Source organism: Triticum aestivum, chromosome 2B (assembly GCF_018294505.1).
Source record: "Triticum aestivum cultivar Chinese Spring chromosome 2B, IWGSC CS RefSeq v2.1, whole genome shotgun sequence".
Taxonomy (NCBI): Eukaryota; Viridiplantae; Streptophyta; class Magnoliopsida; order Poales; family Poaceae; genus Triticum; species Triticum aestivum.
This window is the reverse complement of record NC_057798.1, coordinates 503232044-503251894: the sequence shown is the minus strand read 5'-3', so window position 1 is coordinate 503251894 and position 19851 is coordinate 503232044. Positions and strand designations below refer to the sequence as shown.

Sequence of the window (19851 nt, the reverse complement as noted above, 5' to 3'; positions counted from 1 at the left end):
GTTGTTTGAGCACTTGAAAAGTTGTTTATGTGGTCGAGGTCCAAAGGAATGGAGTACCTTTCTTGAGCAGATTGAATAAAGGCCTCACGATCACTCCAAAAATCTTGACAAATCTGCGATAATAGCCAGCGAGCCCCAGAAAACTGCGCACGCCTTGACATCTATGGGAGTGGACCAATTTGCAACCGTGTGATTTTGGATGGGTCTGTGGAAACCCCCTGAGCACTGATGGTGTGACCGAGATAAGAAACTTGTTGTTGTCCGAAAGCGCACTTGCTGAGCTTGATGTACCAGCTGTCTCGGTGGAGCAGAGTTAAGACTTGGCGCAAGTGGTCGATGTGCGCTTGAAGTGTAGCGCTGAAAACCAATATGTTGTCGAAGAATGACACCACACAGACACGGTTGACTGGTTGCAGAGTGGTTGTGACCGCACCAATGAAAGTTGTCGGTGCTTCTGCCAGTCCGGACGAGACCACCTTGAATTCAAAGTGCCCCTGGTGTGTTTGAAAGGCGGTCTTGTATTCTTCTCCTGGTGCCAATCTAATCTGGTGGTACCCGGCGTAGGGGTCAAGTTTGGAGAACCAAGTTGCGCCGTGGAGCTCATCCAAAAGTTCTTCTATGATAGGTACATGATGCTTGGCCATGACTGTAAGGGCATTGAGGTGTCTGTAATCGATGCATAACCTCCAGGTTCCGTCTTTTTTCTTGACTAGTATCATCGGAGAAGAAAATGGTCTGGTGCTCCTCTGAATGACCCCTAATCGCAACAATTCTTCCCCTTGTTTTTCAATCTTAGGCTTGAGCTCTGGCTTGTGTCGGTACGGCCGCACATTCACTAGTTGTGCTCCTGGAATACGAGGAGTTATGTTAGCGCAGGCACGCTGAGGAGGCAGACCAGTGGGCTCGGCGAAGACGTCAGGAAATTCATCAACCACTTTTTGAATGTAGGCAAGTATTGGAGCAGGTGTTTCAGCTTCAGAAGTGACCACACACAAGTGAATGATGTGGGAAATGGATCCTTTGCTGCAGAGCCCTTGTAGCTGCACGTAGTTGATGGATTCACAACAAGTTGATGAAGCATCTTGGCCGGTAAGACGGGGAGGCCCCGCTGGTGTGGGTATCTCAATGAAATGAGCATGCCAGTTGACAACCATAGGGTTGTTCTCCTCAAGCCAGTCCATCCCCAAGATTGCATCATAGGTCCCGAGCGTGAGCACTTTCAGATCAGTGAAGAACTCGTGGCCTTGCAGTACCAGGTGCAGTGTGGTACAAAAGCAGAACAGATCAGCTCGCCCCCGTCGGCCACACGGACGCGTCCCGGCTTGGGCAAATTTTGTATGCCCGAGAGGGACCTAGCAAGTTGAGCATCGACGAACGAGTTGGAGCTGCCGGAATCAACCAGCATCAACACCTCATGCCCTTGGATCTAGGCGCGCAATTGGAATGCCTTGGCAGAGTCGCCCCCTGTCATGTCAGTCAGAGAGATTGCCATGACCGCGTCGCTTGTCTCTCCCATCTCTGGCAGTTGTGTGTCGGAGAAATTGTCGATGCCGAACAGGTCCAGAAGCTCTTCGACGACGTGCAATTGCACCGAAGTGGGACAAGTATGGTCATGTCCCCACTTCTTGCCGCACTTGAAACAAAGGCCGTGAGCTCGCCGATACTCCCGCAGTTTCTTGAGCTTGAATGCATCAGCACGCGCTGCATCAGTGCTGCGGCGATCGGTGGCGACTGTAGGCGCTGGATGGCGCACCGGTGGTGCTGACAACGGCAGTGGCACTCCCACGCGCGGTGGTGGTTCGGGAAGACGTACAGGGGTCGCACGCGCGCTGTCAGCCACCTCCTCTTGAAGTAGAGCGGGAGGGCGTGTCCAGATCGGGAGGGCGTTGCACCATCACCATCGCCTGTATATCAGTCCTCAGCCCCTCGACAAAACGAGTCAAAAAATAGTAAGGATGCATAGTATCGGAATATGAACTTAAATGATTGATAATCAGCTCAAACTTCTCAATGTAATCAGCGACAGAAGTAGTCTGATGGATCGCGTAAAATTGTCGTATGAGCATCTGGTGGCGATCGCGGCCGAAACGCGTGCTCAGAAGGGAGGTGAACGAGTCCTAGTCAAACTCGTTTAGCCATTTCTGTATTGACTGAAGCCAGATGGTCGCTGGCCCAAAGAAGTTGAGAGTGGCCATGGGTACCCAAAAGGATCGAGTTATCCCAAACATGCTAAAGTATTGCTCACACAGTGTTTCCATAAATTGGGGTTCTCACCCGAAAATTGGGGGAAAATGATGGATGGGTGTGCTTGACCTAGTCCTATGAGCATCTGAAGACCGAAGAAGAGATTTCTCCTAAAATCTTGGTCCATTCTCTTGAAGATTCATGGTTCTAGCTTCATGCCATCCTCATAATTGGTTTTGATTGTGACAATTCTTTTCTTACCATCCGGAGCATTTCATGAGTTGTTTCCATTTCTTTCCTCCGAAGGCCATCATGTCATAATTCTTCATTCTCAGCGTGTAGCTATCATTCTCCAAATCTTACTGGTGAATCGTTCAAATATCCTCTAATCAGTTCATGATCTCTTCATTCTCAGGTATCTAAATCCCCTCAAGTATCTTCATTCGTTTTCCAATTCTTCCCGGTGAATTGTGCCTTTGCTACTTTCATTTTCAATTCTTACGGTGGTTCGTTCAAGATTTCACTTCCTTCGTTATTATCATATTAATTCATTCATTCTTTCGTTGTTTCAATCCTACCGGTGGATCGTTGAAGACATTTCTCTAGTTTATGCTATATCTCTCTTAATCCTTTCTACGAGAATAAGTAGTATGCCAAATCCGTTGCTTGTCATCAATTTAAATTGGTGAAGGATACGCATAACGTAACTCTTGTTATTGTTTCATCCAAGTGATCTAGTTTCTTCTTTCCAGAGTTGTTCATCATGCCACATTTCTCGGTTCGAGATGCTTCATCTTTTCTTTCCCGAAGTTCCAAGTTTTCTTGGATGTCTCATCATGAAGCTCCATCTAAATCATTGCAAGGCTTCACCATGTTCTTCCAAATTATCTTTTCTTTCTATCATTTTCTTTTTACCGGAGTTCTTCATGGAGGCTCTACATATGGTGGTTCGTCAAGGATTCTTTTCATTCGTCAATTGTTCTTCATGATTTCTCTCGAAGCTAAGATCCGCCAAGCTCTACTCAAAAATAAACATGGTGCCCAACACATGTTTTTTTAGGAGTTCAAGTGTTCTTCATCGTGCATTCTGAAGTGCAATTCTTTCAACCTTATCTTTTGAGGTGGTGTTATGTCATTCTTGACAATTTGCTTCATGTTTCATGATTCACAAGTTGTCAGGAATGAGATAATTAAACCCATCATTTTCTCTTGTTCAGGAGATCCTTCGCAACCCGTCAATCTCTTCATTGGAGTTATATTGGGTGATATTTCACCTAAAAGCCTTCCCTAAGGAATGTTGCTAATTGTGGTGCGTATAAATGACCCAAGTTCTCTAGTTATCCTCTCGGTGAAAGAAGTTTCTCTTCTCTTCATTGATCTTAACCAATCAATTGTTTTCATTAGTGGCCAGTTGTCACCTCATCATTTTGAGATGTTTTCCATAAGCCCACAACAAGCTTGTGCCTTTCGTTGTTGATTTTCCAACAACTCCGTTCAATTCTTCTTTGCAAGGATGCTTTCCAAGTTCAATTGTGGAAGAAGTTGTCATTTTCTTCTTCGTCCCTCTATCCCAACAATCTAGCTTCTATTCTTTTGTTCCGGAGGCATTGTGATGTTGCTATTTTCACTCATCATCTCGAATTGTGAGGGTCGTGTTCTTTTCGTGCTTATCTATTTAACCGGAGTGCTGTGTTATCTCTTCAAGTTCTTTTCATCTTATCAAGTCTTGCATCTCTTTTCAACCGGAGTGCTGTCCGAATTTGATCTTCCTTGTCTATCTCGTTTCAACCAGAGTGGTTCCAATTCCTTCTTGTCCATTGTACTCGTCATTCATAGCTTTGCAACCTCCAAGGTTCACATGGTGTTCCTTGTTTCTATTTTCTACTGCAGTGCTCTCAATTGTGTTCGACACTGTTATGTTCTTTCTTTCAACTTTTCAACCTCTCAAGGTTCTTTGGTTTCACTCATTGGTCGAAGAAGCAACTTAGTTTTACCTCTTCTCTTCCTCTTCCGTTTCTCTCTGGTGCCATCCTTAGATCTCGGGACGAGATCCTCTTGTAATGGTGGAGTGTTGTAACACCCCGGATGTAACTTTCCATAATTGTAACTCCAACTCTTGCCATTTCCGGCTATGTGATATGTTATTTCCTTCGTGGTTGGGTTTTTGTCTTTTATTTTGCGTTTTGTTCATGTCATGCATCTCATCTCATAGCATCATGTGCATTGCATTTGCATGTTTATCATAAAACTCATTACCGTTCGTAGTTGCCGATTCTCTCTGTTGTTGTTGACCAATTGTCAGACCCTTGTCTTCGTCGACCTCTCTCACATCCCTCGCGTGCGTCCGAAACCTGCCCCGAACCAGACCCGCTCAGTCATCTCCGTTGGATTCGAATCATCCCCTAACATCCCTAAAATATCTTCCGTTTCTTCTTTGACTCTCCTAACCTATTTATCCCGGGCCATCCGATTTCGATCGGATAATCCAAACTCCCTTATTTCCTTATATATAAAGCAACCCCTAACCAAATCAGACCAAACCCTAAATTCGAGGAGGTTTGTCCCTCACCGCTGCCACTCTCTCCAAAATCTCCCTCGGGATCCCCCCAGATCCCATCGACCAACCACCGCAGCCTCCTCCCTCTGCCTCGCGTGTCCGATCTAGAGGAGTGGAGTTCCTCTGCTCGATCTCCCCTGTGACCAAATCCATCGATCCCCCCTCCAACCTCCTACCTGAGCACCCAACCAGCAGCTCCTTCTCGTCCACGTACCCGCTGCAGCCGCTCCACGACGGCCACCCCAACAGCCCTGTCGTCGGCCGACCAAACCAGTAGATGAGCGTCATGCCCTTCCCTTCTTCCCCCGTTCCCTCTCTCACCTGCTCCCTGTCTTCTCCAGGAAGCCTGCAGGAGCATCCATGGTCGTCCCCGTCGCCGCTGCGTGCCTCGCATCCTGCCGAGCGCCTCCCTCACCTGCGGCCTCCTCCAGGACCCCACGCCGCCGGAGCAGACCAGCGCCCGCCATCGTCGGCGACCGAACCATTAGGCTGTCCCCTGGCCCCTGCCTTTTCTTTCCGTTTCTTCTCGCTGTCTCTCCTCTCTAAACTCTGTCGCTCTCTGCGTTTGTTCACAGGAGCATGCCCCTGCACTGAGCCATCCCCGACCTCCATCTCATCGCCCACGCCGCCGCCTTGCTCCGCCCTTGTCATCGTCCCGCCAGTGAACAACACTAGCAGGTCGTCCTCGCTGCCCCTCCTGTTTGTCTTGACCGCAAGTCCCGCGCCTGCTAGCTTCCTCTGCTTCGAGCGACAGGATGAGCGCCGCCCCGTCGTTGACCCGATCTGGCGCCAGCGTGGACAAGCGCCAAGGCCCAGCTCGCCCTCCATCTCCCCGCGCCAAAGAAGCCACTCCGGCTGGGCCTTAGCCCATGGTGAGAAACCCCCCAGCGCCCATGTCCTGTTTCGGCCTGTAGCCCTAATTCGGCCCATGTCATGTTTTTTTCCTGCCTGCGATTTTATCAATTATCCAGTGATTTACATTTTTGCAGAAAAAACCCTAGTGTTCATGCATCTAATAACTAATTAACCATGCATCATATGTAAAACTTTATACATGTAAAATGCTTAGTTTTTCATCTAGTTTCATAATCTGCTACTTTCAACCATGTTTGAAATGTTCAAAATGTTATTTGTTTAAATTTGCTCAAATGCCATGCTAAAATGATTTATTTCATAACTAATTAACCGTAGCTCCGAATTAAATAAACTATATATATAAATTGTCTAGAAAAATGCATAGTTTAACATGATGGCATTACTTTTCATGTTTAACAACTCTAAAATATGGTTTAGGGAAGAACAATAACAACAACAACAACAAAGCCTTTAGTCCCAAACAAGTTGGGGTAGGCTAGAGGTGAAACCCATAAGATCTCGCAACCAACTCATGGCTCTGGCACATGGATAGCAAGCTTCCACGCACCCCTGTCCATAGCTAGCTCTTTGTCGATACTCCAATCCTTCAGGTCTCTCTTAACGGACTCCTCCCATGTCAAAATCGGTCGACCCCGCCCTCTCTTGACATTCTCCGCACGCTTTAGCCGTCCGCTATGCACTGGAGCTTCTGGAGGCCTGCGCTGAATATGCCCAAACCATCTCAAACGATGTTGGACAAGCTTCTCCTCAATTGGTGCTACCCCAACTCTATCTCGTATATCATCATTCCGGACTCGATCCTTCCTCGTGTGGCCACACATCCATCTCAACATACGCATCTCCGCCACACCTAACTGTTGAACATGTCGCCTTTTAGTCGGCCAACACTCCGCGCCATACAACATTGCGGGTCGAACCGCCGTCATGTAGAACTTGCCTTTTAGCTTTTGTGGCACTCTCTTGTCACAGAGAATTCCAGAAGCTTGGTGCCACTTCATCCATCCGGCTTTGATTCGATGGTTCACATCTTCATCAATACCCCCATCCTCCTGCAACATTGACCCCAAATACCGAAAGGTGTCCTTCCGAGGTACCACCTGGCCATCAAGGCTAACCTCCTCCTCCTCACAGCTAGTAGTACTGAAACCGCACATCATGTACTCGGTTTTAGTTCTACTAAGCCTAAACCCTTTCGATTCCAAGGTTTGTCTCCATAACTCTAACTTCCTATTTACCCCCGTCCGACTATCGTCAACTAGCACCACATCATCCGCAAAGAGCATACACCATGGGATATCTCCTTGTATACCCCTTGTGACCTCATCCATCACCAATGCAAAAAGATAAGGGCTCAAAGCTGACCCCTGATGCAGTCCTATCTTAATCGGGAAGTCATCGGTGTCGACATCACTTGTTCGAACACTTGTCACAACATTATTGTACATGTCCTTGAGGGAAGAACAATAGCTAATTCAAAATATGGACATGAGGATTTTCCGGAATTGTTGTTTGTTATTTCCGGCCTCATTTAAATTGCCTAGATAGGTAGTTTTATTATGCTTCACCTCTTTCCATGTTAATTAAAATTTAATAATTGTTGAGTATCTTAATCGAGAGTAAACTAAATAATTCGATGTGGTGTTTCGTCAATATGCAACTCGTTTTGCATATTGAGCTCCACTTAACTTGTAGTATTGTTTGTTGCATATTGCCATGCCATGCTTATTTAAACTAGACATGCATCATACTTGGTTGTGTATCATGCCATGTTTATGTGATGGTTGTTTACCATGTTGTTTGCTTCTTTCCGGTTGTGCTTCTTCTCGATAGTTCCGGTTATGTTAAGATGGTGAGGATTCGTTCTGCTATGTTGGTTCGTCTACTTCATGGGTTCTCGTTCTTCTTCCTTGCGGGATCTCAGGCAAGATGACCATTATGCTCGATATCACTTCTATCTTTGCTTGCTAGTTGCTTCGTTCTATCGCTATGATGCGCTACCTATCACTTGTTTTACCATGCCTCCCATATTGCCATGTCAAGCCTCTAACCCACCTTTCCTAGCAAACTGTTGTTTAGCTAAGTTACCGCTTTTGCTCAGCCCCCTCTTATAGCGTTGCTAGTTGCATGTGAAGTTGAAGATTGCTCCATGTTGGAACAGGATTATTTTGGGATATCACAATATCTCTTATTTAATTAATGCATCTATATACTTGGTAAAGGGTGGAAGGCTCGGCCTTATGCCTGGTGTTTTGTTCCACTCTTGCCGCCTTAGTTTCCTTCATACCGGTGTTATGTTCCTTGATTTTGCGTTCCTCACGTGGTCGGGTTTATGGGAACCCCTTGACAGTTTGCTTTGAATAAAACTCCTTCAGCAAGGCCCAACTTTGGTTTTACTTTTGCCTAACAACCTATAACCTTCCCTTGGGCAGACCAAACCAAGGGTCATCTTTATTTTAACCCTCCCCCCCGGGCCAGTGCTTCTCTAAGTGTTGGTCCGAACCAAGCAGCCTGCGGGGCCACCTTGGGGAAACTTGAGGGCTGGTTTTACTCGTAGCTTGACTCATCCAGTGTGCCCTAAAAACAAGATATGTGCAGCTCCTATCGGGATTTGTCGGCACATTCGAGCGGTCTTGCTGGTCTTGTTTTACCATTGCCGAAATGTCTTGTAACCGGGATTCCGAGTCTGATCGGGTCTTTCCGGGAGAAGGAATATCCTTCGTTGATCGTGAGAGCTTGTGATGGGCTAAGTTGGGACACCCCTGCAGGGTATAAACTTTCGAGAGCCATGCCCGCGGTTATGTGGCAGATGGGAATTTGTTAATATCCGGTTGTAGAGAACTTGACACTTGACTTAACTAAAACGCATCAACCGCATGTGTAGCCGTGATGGTCTTTTCTCGGCGGAGTCCGGGAAGTGAACACGGTTTGGGTTATGTTTGAACGTAAGTAGTCTTTAGGATCACTTCTTGATCACTTCTAGATGATGACCGTTGCGTAGTTTCTCATCTTACTCTTGTACTCGTATGTTAGTCACCATATTTGCTTATCGCTTGCTGCAACTCCACCTCATTACCACATCCTACCCATAAGCTTAAATAGTCTTGATCTCGCAGGTTTTGAGATTGCTGAGTCCTCGTGACTCACAGATACTATCAAAACAGTTGCATGTGCCGATGATACCAGTGCAGGCGATGCTATCAAACTCAAGCGGGAGTTTTACGAGGACCTTGGTCGTTACTATGTTTCTTTTACGGATGATCATTAGTGGGGCCCAGTTGGGACGATCGGGGATCTAGCATTTGGGGTTGTCTTCTTTCTTTTGGATTTGTCCGTAGTCGGACCTATGTGTGTACTCTGAATGATGTATGATTTATTTAAGTACTTGTGTGAAGTGGCGATTGTAAGCCAACTCTATTTATCCCTTTCTTGTTCATTACATGGGATTGTATGAAGATGACCCTTCTTGCGACAAAACCACAATGTGTTTATGCCTCTAAGTCGTGCCTCGACACGTGGGAGATATAGTCGCATCGTGGGTGTTACACAGAGGAACTGGAGAGATCGGCAACTCGGTTTGACCTTTTGTCGAGGGCAGAGGCGGCGTCACCAGGGACGCCCTCGGGTGCCCCCGTTGGAGATGGAATGCCCGTGGCCATCGAGCCCTTGTTGGTTGCTCACTGTGTCTGTCGAGGTGCCGATGTGGTCGCCCGGCGGCAGCAGCGTGGAGGTGCGCAATTGCTGGTCCTCCTGCTCCTTGAACAGTGGTGGCAGCACCGCCTGGAGGGCAGCCACTACGTCGCTCAGATCCGCGACTCGGCGCTCGAGATCTGGGCGCCAGCTTAGCAGATCGTCGATCTTTGTCGCCGTGGATTGTTGCGCCTTGGTGAGGCCATCGATGGCGGCCTCGATCTTGGTCTCGAAGCGGGTGAGGAAGGCGGAAACGCTGGGATCCATGGCTTCGCGAGCTTGGCGAAGACCGCGCGTCTCGATGAGATGTGCCATGGCGGAGCGGGGAGGGGTGGTGGTTGGTGTCTCTGATACCAGATGATAAGCAACACTAGTATTTCTCTCGATCAAGCTCTCCGAAGTAGTAGCTTAAGATACATGGTTTACATGAATTGGGGAATTGTGGGTGCAGGAGGAACAGGAAGAACAAGGAAGGGAACACAGGGTAGGTAGCCGCCGTCGATACCCTGATCCTCTGAATGGATTCTCCTCCTGCAGCTTTGCCTTAAGTAACGAAGCGAGCGGTCTTCAGTTCGCCCGTTCCGGCCCATGGACTCTTGGGTTGGGCCGTCTTGGCCTGACGGGTCACTGGGCAGCGCTGATGCTGGTGTGGTCGCTGCCCTGCGGGCCTGACGTGTCAGGTATGCTGACACACAGGCATGCTACATTGTACAGATCGGTTGATAGACCTCTTGTTGTGTTCTTATTCTGGGCTGCAGTTTTTTGGGACATAGTATACATTGCTAGAAGGTATGAAATAAATCCAGAAAAATACGACCATGAGTGCCAAGTCTAAGGCTTGAACCTTTCTCTCTTCTCTTTTTTGTATCTTCTAGAGATGTCTTGCAAAATTCATTACGAGGCATCTAAACACATATGTGTATAATTTACATGTCATTTTTTTTCTGCGAAATAATTTACATGTCATTTGCAACCAAAAAAAGGTATAATTTGCGTGTCTTGGATTCCTATAGAATTCCACAAAACATGACATCTAATTCCTACTACCTTTTTTTTCAGTTTTTTTTGGAGGGGAACATTCCCGAGAAATATTTTTGGAGGTTTTTTTTCAGGGCTCGGAGCGTGCGGAGTTGGCCTACGACGCGCGGCCGAGTTTTAGGCCCGTTCGATGACGATTCTCGTACGGGCCAATCGACTCGGACCTTTTCTGTCACATTTTCACACGGCAAACAAATCGAGCCCAAGTGCGAACCCACTGCCCGTCTCCCCCTCCAGCGACGGTGGCCATGCAGTGCCGCCGCCGCCTCGCCCCCCTCCTCCGCGCGCCGCCGCCCAAAACCCTCCTCCCCCGCCTCCTCTCCCGCCTCGCCTCCTCCTCCTCCTCCTCCCCCCCGCCGCCCTCTAGCAGCGGCGGGGATGAAGCCGGGAACGGCAGCGTCGCCGGGGTGGCGGTGAAGCAGGTGACGCGGGGGAACCTGGAGGAGGCGCTGGAGGAGCTGCGGGCGCGGGTGCGCGACGCCGCGTTCGTCGGGATCGACCTTGAGATGAGCGGCGTCACCAGCGCCCCGTGGCGGGACACCTTCGAGCTCGACCGCGCCGACGTCCGGTACCTCAAGCTCCGCGACTCCGCCAAGCGCTTCGCCGTGCTGCAGCTCGGCGTCTGCCCCTTCCGCTGGGACCCCGCCAAGTCCGCCTTCGTCGCCCATCCGTGCGTCCCCGCACTTCCCTTCCTCCGTCCTCTCCACCAGTGCCTAATATTACGCCCCCGTTTACTATATTGTAGCTTTGTTCATTGGTCCTAGACATCCACTGCGGTCGTGTAGCTTATTAGGATCTGATGGCGCAATGCCTTCGGCATTAGCTTCCAATGATCTGTTGCTCTTTTAGACCATTCATATATAAAACTTCTATGATATTCAGCAGAGAGTTAGCACTTATAAGACCTTGTTTTGGACAGCCAATCCCTTGTTATCAAATAAAAGACCAGTAGCTGCATAGATCGCAGAGTGCAGTTAATCTGAACATTCGAGAACAACTTTGATGTAGAATGACCAACAAGGAATGCCTTGCAGACTTCTTTTATGTAAAATTATAATGCTCCACCTGGATAGAATTGGTATAGCTCAATTGCAACCGGTAGCTCTTACATGATTTCAGTTCCTAACCAGTTCTGGATTGGCCTTTTGTCATGACATAACTTTTCTTCTTCTGGGCAGGCATAACTTTTTTGTCTTCCCTCGCAAGGAGCTTCCATATGACAGTTCATCTCACGAATTTCTCTGTCAGACCACTTCACTTGACTTCCTAGCAAAACACCAGTTTGATTTCAACACGTGCTTCCATGAAGGTGACATCATCTACCTGTAACAATTTGTTAATCTATATGCATGTCTCTGAATCTACTAGCCTATTTGATCCAAATCATGCAGGATCGATCTTAGTCATGCACTAAATATATTTTTTCTTACTAATGAGCCTGTGCATAAAAATCATGCATATAAACCCTAGATTGTTTCTTTATTTATGATATTTCTTTAATCTCAGGAATATCTTATTTATCCAGAGCGCAAGAAGAAGAGGCTCTTCAGAAACTAAATGTACTGCATCATGATGGAATATCTGCATTTCCAAATACTTCTAAACAGGAAGAAGATGTGCAGTTAAAGAGTACTGCTGATCTTCTTTTCTCAGAGAGAATGAAGATCAGATTTAATGAGTGGCGTGATGCAATAAGCACCAACCCCAGGGTGGATAACCATAAGTTAGGAAGCAATAAATTCAACACAGACCAATTTCAGACAGTTTTCTTCAAAATGCGCCCAGCTATTATGCTTGATGGGTTTACGTCACATCAATTAAAGTTAATTCAACTGGTAAGTCCTGATATATCCAATGCGTTGAAATACAGTGGTAGCTGGACAGCTAGTTTCTGTCTGTCTCATGTGTGTACAGTTCCGTAGTAAACGTGCCTTGTGAAAATACAGCCAACGATAATTCAGTTTAAAATGATGTGTGTGGATGTGGATACCGATTGATGTTTTCTGTTGCATATTCTTCAACATATCAGTGTCTAATGATCTTAGATGACGCTTCTTGGCATGCACTATTTCTTTCTGGGTGTGGCTAGATCTCAGTCGACTGAGACTTAACCAAGTGTCATTCAAGTGACACAATATATAAAAAAGAAGAAAGAAAAAATTAAAGAAATTTTTGCATGGATCTTCACGTACGATCTCATGATATAGCACCGACTGAGACTTCGTCAAGTCTCAGTCGACTGAGATTTAGCAATCCCGTTTCTTTTATGATCAGGTAATATATTTCCCGTGCAGGTTTTAAGAAAAAACTTTAGAGATCTCATGTATGTTTGTACATTTGGTGAGGATGAAACATCAGAAAGGAGAGTAGTTTATACAGACAACAATGAAGACAGTATATTATTGATGGTAAGACAATTTTCTTGCTTCCCTATTGAAAATTGCACATGCTTTACTTTAGATTGAATGTTGCATTGTTGCTTTCTGTCCATTATAAACCTATTTTTTGCTCCTGACTGCTTCTATCTGCTGTGACGTAGATTGAATGATGCATTGTTGCTTGTGAAACTTGCTCATATGTTTTTCTTCAATTAATAAAATAAGAATAAACAACAGATAATCATGATGTGTATAATCATTACTCCAGTATTGTGAACAATACATAGTGATCTCTGTGGGAGATATTAGTTTTTGGTCAGTAACTAATCACTCTGATTTTACTTTAATACAGAAAGATGTGCAAGAAGATCTACTCAGAAGAAGAAAAGCAAAAGTGGAATCAGCAATAGGAATCCGCCATGTCATTGATCTTATTGCCTCGGAAAGAAAATTGATTGTTGGTCACAGTTGTTTCCTAGGTATACTATATTTTGCCTACAAATACTTCTAGATAACTGACATTGCAGTTGTCTCTCCTGATGAGGTTTCCCTATATACTGACATGATGCTTTCCGATCATACCTTCCGGATGTATTGGGAGTTTCACCAGTAGATGGCCGACTGAGTTATTGGTTGCTTTCTTCTAACTATCTCTATTTTGTAAAACAGATATTGCACAAGTCTACTCCAAATTTATTGGGCCTCTTCCCTCATCCATTAAGGAATTTGCCTTGGCTATCAACAGAATTTTCCCACATGTTGTAGATACTAGGCATCTTATGTCTGCCAGCAATGCGGTTCAGCATCTGATGAGGCAGAAAAGCAAAGCACTTTCTTCAGCTTTCTCATTATTGTGCCCTGCATTTCATTCAACTGCTGCGGAAGCATCTATCCTGGCTCCTGTGAGAATAGAAGTCGAGGCAGATGAAACAACGTATGGTTTGTCGTGGGTTGTTCATATTTTACATGCTTCTTTTGACAATAAATACTTGCTTATGAAACAACGTATGGTTTGTCCTGGGTTGTCCAGTGATGTTTTGACGCACTCGCAATCTATTTTAGTATACATGCTTATGCGCAAATTGCTTTTGCATGTAGAATATCGCTGTTAGCTTTCCATCTTCAGTACAGTTACTTGGTTCAGTAAAATGGTATCATTTCTGATCTTTATCTTTTATTTGTTTCCCTAACCCTGCAGGTTATCATGCTTTGCTTCAGGTGCTAAGCATGAGGCAGGGTATGATGCATTCATGACTGGATGTGTTTTTGCGCAGTTGTGTGCCCATATTGGCGTCAAATTTGAAGACTTCACACCTAAGGAGAGCCTAGAGATGAATAAGAAGCTGACGAAATATATCAATCTTCTGCCCCCTAGCTTTAACAGCGGAACAGTACTTGATTTGCGTACTGGAATGGAGAGACCAGATGCATGTTATAAGCTTAGATATCCTGCTGCTGTGCATGATAACACTGTTCTCATCTGGGGATTCCAATCTGGGCTGAGCGCAAAGGCTATAAAGGGCTGCATCTGCAAAGTGTTTGGCTCAGCTTCAGTAACGACAGTCTTCTCGATCGATTCCACTGCTGTTCTCGTTCAGTTCAGCACACAAGAGTCTGTAAATGATTTCATGGATCTGAAGGCTACGTTGGAGAAGCAAGATAGTGCTATTTCAGTCTTGCACCCTCTGTCAACTATATTAGAAGGAGGCCAAACACATGCCGCAAACTACGATACATACACAGACATCTGCAGCTCATCTGTAACGAAGTATCTCTTTGCTGATCAAGCTAATGCGGTGTGCTCAACTTCAAATAGTGAGCTCAGAGGTGAGAACGTAGATGACGGTGATGCACTGGGAACAAATAGCGTTCTTGATGAAACTGCGGATACCTCGGTAAAGCAGGCAGAAGGAACCCAGCATAGTTCCAAGAAGCAAGATGCTACTGATATTTCGTGCCAAGACATCTTGGATGCGCTTCAAGATGGCAAAACTTTGTTCGGCAAACAAACCAGGCGGACATGACTAACAGGGATTGCTCTCTGAGTGTGGTATACTTTGCTGTGGCCTGACTGCTCTGAATAACTCTTGTTTCAAAGAGCATTTGTTTTGTCGATGTATTTTTTGATGCTTTTTAGCATCCACCACTGTAACCGTGCCTTACAGAATAACCTTGTGCTGACGCAGCAAAGACCTTTTTTTTCCTGATCTCAGTTACAAGTGCGATTGTTTCTATATCATATGCCATCCTCTGTTTCACTCACTGGAGAGCATTTGCTCTGCTTCTGAAGTTCATGGGTTAAAAACTAGTAACACAACCCAGATTAGTACGCCTTCTCATAGTGGAGGGAAGAGTAAGAAGCTTTCATTCAGTTAAAGTTTTGCTACAAAATTTGCTAATGTTTGGATGGTGACTAAAACAGACCGTGACAAAAAAAAAAGGGTTATAGCAAAGTTCTAGCCAACTACAGTTCACTTCTGTTACCAACATTGGCCAAAATATGTGCAACCAAAGCCTTAACCAAAAATATTGGCTAGCCAAATTTTGATAGGATTTGGCTTGGGCTCAAACCAAGCACGACCATCACACTGGGCTGCTTAGGAATGTTGCACTGTGGGATGTTGTTGGTTCCGGTTTGCTTCTTCACCTGTTTTTTGGCCCCATTTGTCAGAGGGCGTCGGTGTGTTTCCGTTTGTGTATATTGGTGGGGTGGCATACATGGCTCTTGTCTCCAATTCCATGAAAGAATTTGAGAATTTGCGTCATGTGAAAACCGTCTCGATGTAAATCAATTCCTCTTGTATATTTTTGTACAGAAGACTAACCAGCTTATTTTGGTTTAATTTTTGCGCTCTGGTGATCTACACCAACGCCCACATTCATTATTTGTTTTCTTTCACAGGTCTTCCGATATTTAAAAGAAGTTGATTTCATGATCAGTGTGGAGAACCCTATGACATGATTATGTGTTTAATTGAAATGAACACAAAAGATAAATGAGTTTCTCTTTGCTATTGTTCTGTAGAATATCAGTGGTCATATATACAAACATGAATGTCTCACATATTTGAAAAGCAGCAGCAGCAACAACAACAACAAAGCCTTTAGTCCCAAACAAGTTGGGGTAGGCTAGAGGTAAAACCCATAAGATCTCGCGACCAACTCATGGCTCAGGCACATGGATAGCAAACTTTCACGCACCCATGTGCATATCTAGTTCTTTGGTGATACTCCAATCCTTCAGGTCTCTCTTAACGGACTTCTCCCATGTCAAATTCGGTCTACCTCGATCTTCCTTGACATTTTCCGCACGCGTTAGCCGCCCGCTATGCACTAGCGCTTCTGAAGGCATGCGCCGAATATGCCCAAACCATCTCAGACGATGTTGGACAAGCTTCTCTTCAATTGGTGCTACCCCAACTCTATCTTGTATATCATCATTCCGAATTCGATCCTTCCTCATGTGGGCACACATCCATCTCAACATACGCATCTCCGCCACACGTAACTGTTGAACATGTTGTATTTTAGTCGTCCAACACTCAGCGCCATACAACATTGCGGGTCAAACCGCCGTCTTGTAGAACTTGCATTTTACCTTTTGTGGCACTGTCTTGTCACAGAGAATGCCAGGAGCTTGGCGCCATTTCATCCATCCGGCTTTGATTCGATGGTTCACATCTTCATCAACACCCCCATCCTCCTTCAACATTGAACCCAAATATCGAAAGGTGTTCGTCTGAGGTACCACTTGCCCATCAAGGCTAACATCCTCCTCCTCACACCTAATAGTATTGAAACCGCACATCATGTACTCGGTTTTAGTTCTACTAAGGCTAAACCCTTTCGATTCCAAGGTTTGTCTTCATAGCTCTAATTTTCTATTAACCCCCGTCCGACTATCGTCTAGTACCACATCATCCGCAAAGAGCATACACCATGAGATATCTCCTTATATATCCCTTGTACCTCATCCATCACAAAACAAAAATATAAGGGCTCAAAGCTGACCCTTGATGTAGTCCTATCTTAATCGGGAAGTCATCAATGTCGACATCACTTGTTCGAACACTTGTCACAACATTATCGTACATGTTCTTGATGAGCGTAATATACTTTGCTGGTACTTTGTGTTTCTCCAGGGCCCACCACATGACACTCCACGGTATCTGATCATAGGCCTTCTCCAAGTCAATAAACACCATATGTAAGTCCTTTTTTGCTCCCTTTATCTCTCCGTAAGTTTTCGTACCAAGAAGATGGCTTCCATGGTCGACCTCTCAGGCACGAAACCAAACTGATTTTTGTTCATGCTTGTCATTCTTCTTAGTCAGTGCTCAATGCCTCTCTCCCATAGTTTCATTGTATGGCTCATCAGCTAAATTCCACGGTAATTGGTACAATTCTGAATATCCCACTTGTTCTTAAATTGGTACTAATATACTCCGTCTCCATTCTTCTGCCATCTTGTTTGCCCGAAAAATAAGGTTGAAAAGCTTGGTTAGCCATACTATCGCTATGCCCCCGAGGCCTTTCCACACCTCAATGGGGATACAATCAGGCCCCATCGCCTTGCCTCCTTTCATCCTTTATAAAGCCTCCTTGACCTCAGACTTCTGGATTCGCCGCACAAACGCATGTTGGTCTCATCAAGGGAGTCGTCCAATTCAATAGTAGAACTCTCATTCTTCCCATTGAACAACTTGTCGAAGTACTCCCGCCATCTAGCATAGAGTTCATTTTAAATGGTTTTAGAAATTTTAAGGTTTAATATAGAAGTTCATGGTTCAAACCAGACCAAACACAACAGAATAGGGCCGAAGAGATATATAGGGACCAAAGTAGTTTTTTTTTCATTCAGTTTTGGCCTATATGAGTAAAACTGCAATTATAGCGTGAGTTGGTCAAACCTTTTTAAAGTTTGAACTAAAACCACGTCGCTTATTTATGAACAAAGGTAATACAACACTACATTGATATTGCTAAATTTAGCATGAAGTGTATTTTTGAGAGATATCTTGAAATTGTTTCATAATGTATGCTCAACTTTATTTTAAATAACATATTTGGGTTCCTTTGAACCCTATGGCGTTGATATAGATGTAACGGTTCCTTTGAACCCTATGGCGTTTAAAATTCTTTTGATTGTAATAAATGAATGGAGCGTAAATTCCCAAGTAGCCTAAAAAGTCCTTATTTTCAAGTCATAGTAGTCTTTTTTTTGGTTTTACGAACTTACAACATCTACAATCAAAAGTACCAAAGTCCGCCCCCCGAACACTCGCGGACGTGCCATAGCACAAAAAACATCGGCCACTGCAACCAAGCACCTCAAACATGAAACCTCAAATCCACACTAGCCATGCAGATAAAAGAACTTGCATACTACGTACATATGTAGACTACTCAACATCGGAGATATCCACTATCTCCGTCCCTGGCTCTGGGTAGATGGGCGCGTGTGGCAGCTCGGCCATGTGCGACAGTTTCGGATGGTAGTCATCCGAACTAGAGACAAACGCGCCCAGACGGAGACCCAGACGGGCCCCTCAAACGGGCCCGGACTGATCGACACCCCCCATATTCAGCCCAAATATGGGACGGATATGGGGCGCCCGGGCACACCCGCCACGTCAGACCCGGCCCACGCTGGCCTACCCAACCCCACATAAAATCCTTCACATTCGCTTGATGGACCAAACCCTAGCCACTTTACCCCCCTCCCCTCCACTCCCCTTCCCCCACCCAAGCTCGTCTCCGGCTCCTTCCAGTCGTCTCTGGCATGGCGGGCAGCGGATCCGAGTCCTTCATCTCCAGATTCGTCGACCCCGAGTTCATCCCACGTGGCACCGAGGGGGAGATGGCCGTCCGGCTTGCGCTTCGCCGCGCCCGGGAAGAGGCCCGTGGACGGTTGCACTTGGACTCCATCTGTTGGGATCCATTACGTCCGTCCAAATGGCGCATGGATCCGGTGCTAGGCCAGCCGTAGCTGCCTCGCCAGTGGTCGTGCGGTCCGTCTGGCCTCCGAACGCGCTGGCGGACGAGCAACCTTCCAGTGGCGCGCAGATATTGGGGACGCATCATCGTCCCATGAGGCCATGGCACAGCGTGCAAGCCGTGCAAGGCACCGGGCGTGGGAGGTGGCGACAGTCCTCGCGGCGAAGAAAGCCGGCGAGGCGGAGTCGCATTCTCCGACACCCCGTATGGTGCATCAGTCCAGGTTCCGCAACCGCATCGTGGTGGACGTCGGCGGCTCATCCCCGGACGGATCCGTCATCGATCTGACGTCCACCGGCACCGTTCAGGTTTCGGGCTCCGACGAGGAAGAGTAGGGCATGGGAGACGGCGGGTCTTGAGTCCCGTGAGCCGGCTCGTGTCCCATGCCCTACCCTACCTTGCCGGCGACCGGACCAACACAGGAGCGCAGCCGCGAACATGGCCAGGGTGGAGTCGGGCGAGCGGCGAGCAGAATCGGACAAGCACTGCTTAGGTTAGGTTTCACGTTGCATGTAGTAATATAGATTTGAGATTTCTAATTTGAGGTATCCGGATGTGGAATGCGTTTTTTGAGGGATGGTCGATCACTGTCCACGGACGCGACCGGGCACGTCCCCAGGCATAGGGGGGTCCGACTCTAGATGCTCTCAATTCCGCAATGCGCAACTTGGTTGGCTTAGGAAAAAAAATAGCAGGTCCACAAAATATCATACTTGCAGCCTCTGCTTGAAATGTTTACCATGTGTTTGGTTTGGTACGATGATTCTTGCAGATCATGGACATTCAACCTTGTGTACCGGAATTTAGAGTGCGTTTGGTTTCGTGTGATCAGTCGAGGGTGAAGAGTCTAGACACTGTAGGGTCCTTTTTTTTGACCATGTGGTGAACTGGTCCTTTGGTTTCTTCTTGTTCTTTGAGCTCAACCAAACCAGAGTCGCCGTCCGCAGAGTTTAACCCAACCAACCAAAGCACGCACGCTAAACCCCCCCTCCTCGTCGCTAGCGCCTCCATGGACGCCGGCGGCGAGCTCAATGCGGCCGTCGCGGAGCCGATCGGGGCCATCCAGTACCCCCCCTCCCCCGGCGCCACCTTCGACGACGACTGCGACGACCTCTACGGCGACGTCAACCTCAG

General features: G+C 46.5%; 2 protein-coding genes across 2 annotated transcripts in view; both read left to right on the top strand.

Moving 5' to 3' along the window:
* The first annotated feature begins 10508 nt into the window (after positions 1 to 10508).
* Positions 10509 to 14954, top strand: LOC123045712 (poly(A)-specific ribonuclease PARN). Its single transcript, XM_044468870.1, has 7 exons — positions 10509 to 11012; positions 11521 to 11651; positions 11849 to 12177; positions 12637 to 12750; positions 13073 to 13199; positions 13390 to 13654; positions 13919 to 14954. The coding sequence occupies exons 1-7, from the start codon at positions 10591 to 10593 to the stop codon at positions 14742 to 14744; spliced, it is 2214 nt and encodes a 737-aa protein (XP_044324805.1). The 5' UTR covers positions 10509 to 10590; the 3' UTR covers positions 14745 to 14954.
* Positions 14955 to 19726: 4772 nt separating this feature from the next.
* The window catches only part of LOC123039268 (translation initiation factor IF-2), a 4170-nt gene continuing 4045 nt past the window's right edge, over positions 19727 to 19851 (top strand). The window contains exon 1 of the mRNA XM_044462500.1: positions 19727 to 19840. Within this exon, the coding sequence (XP_044318435.1) occupies positions 19727 to 19840 (114 nt within the window). The remainder of the gene's footprint in view (positions 19841 to 19851) is intronic.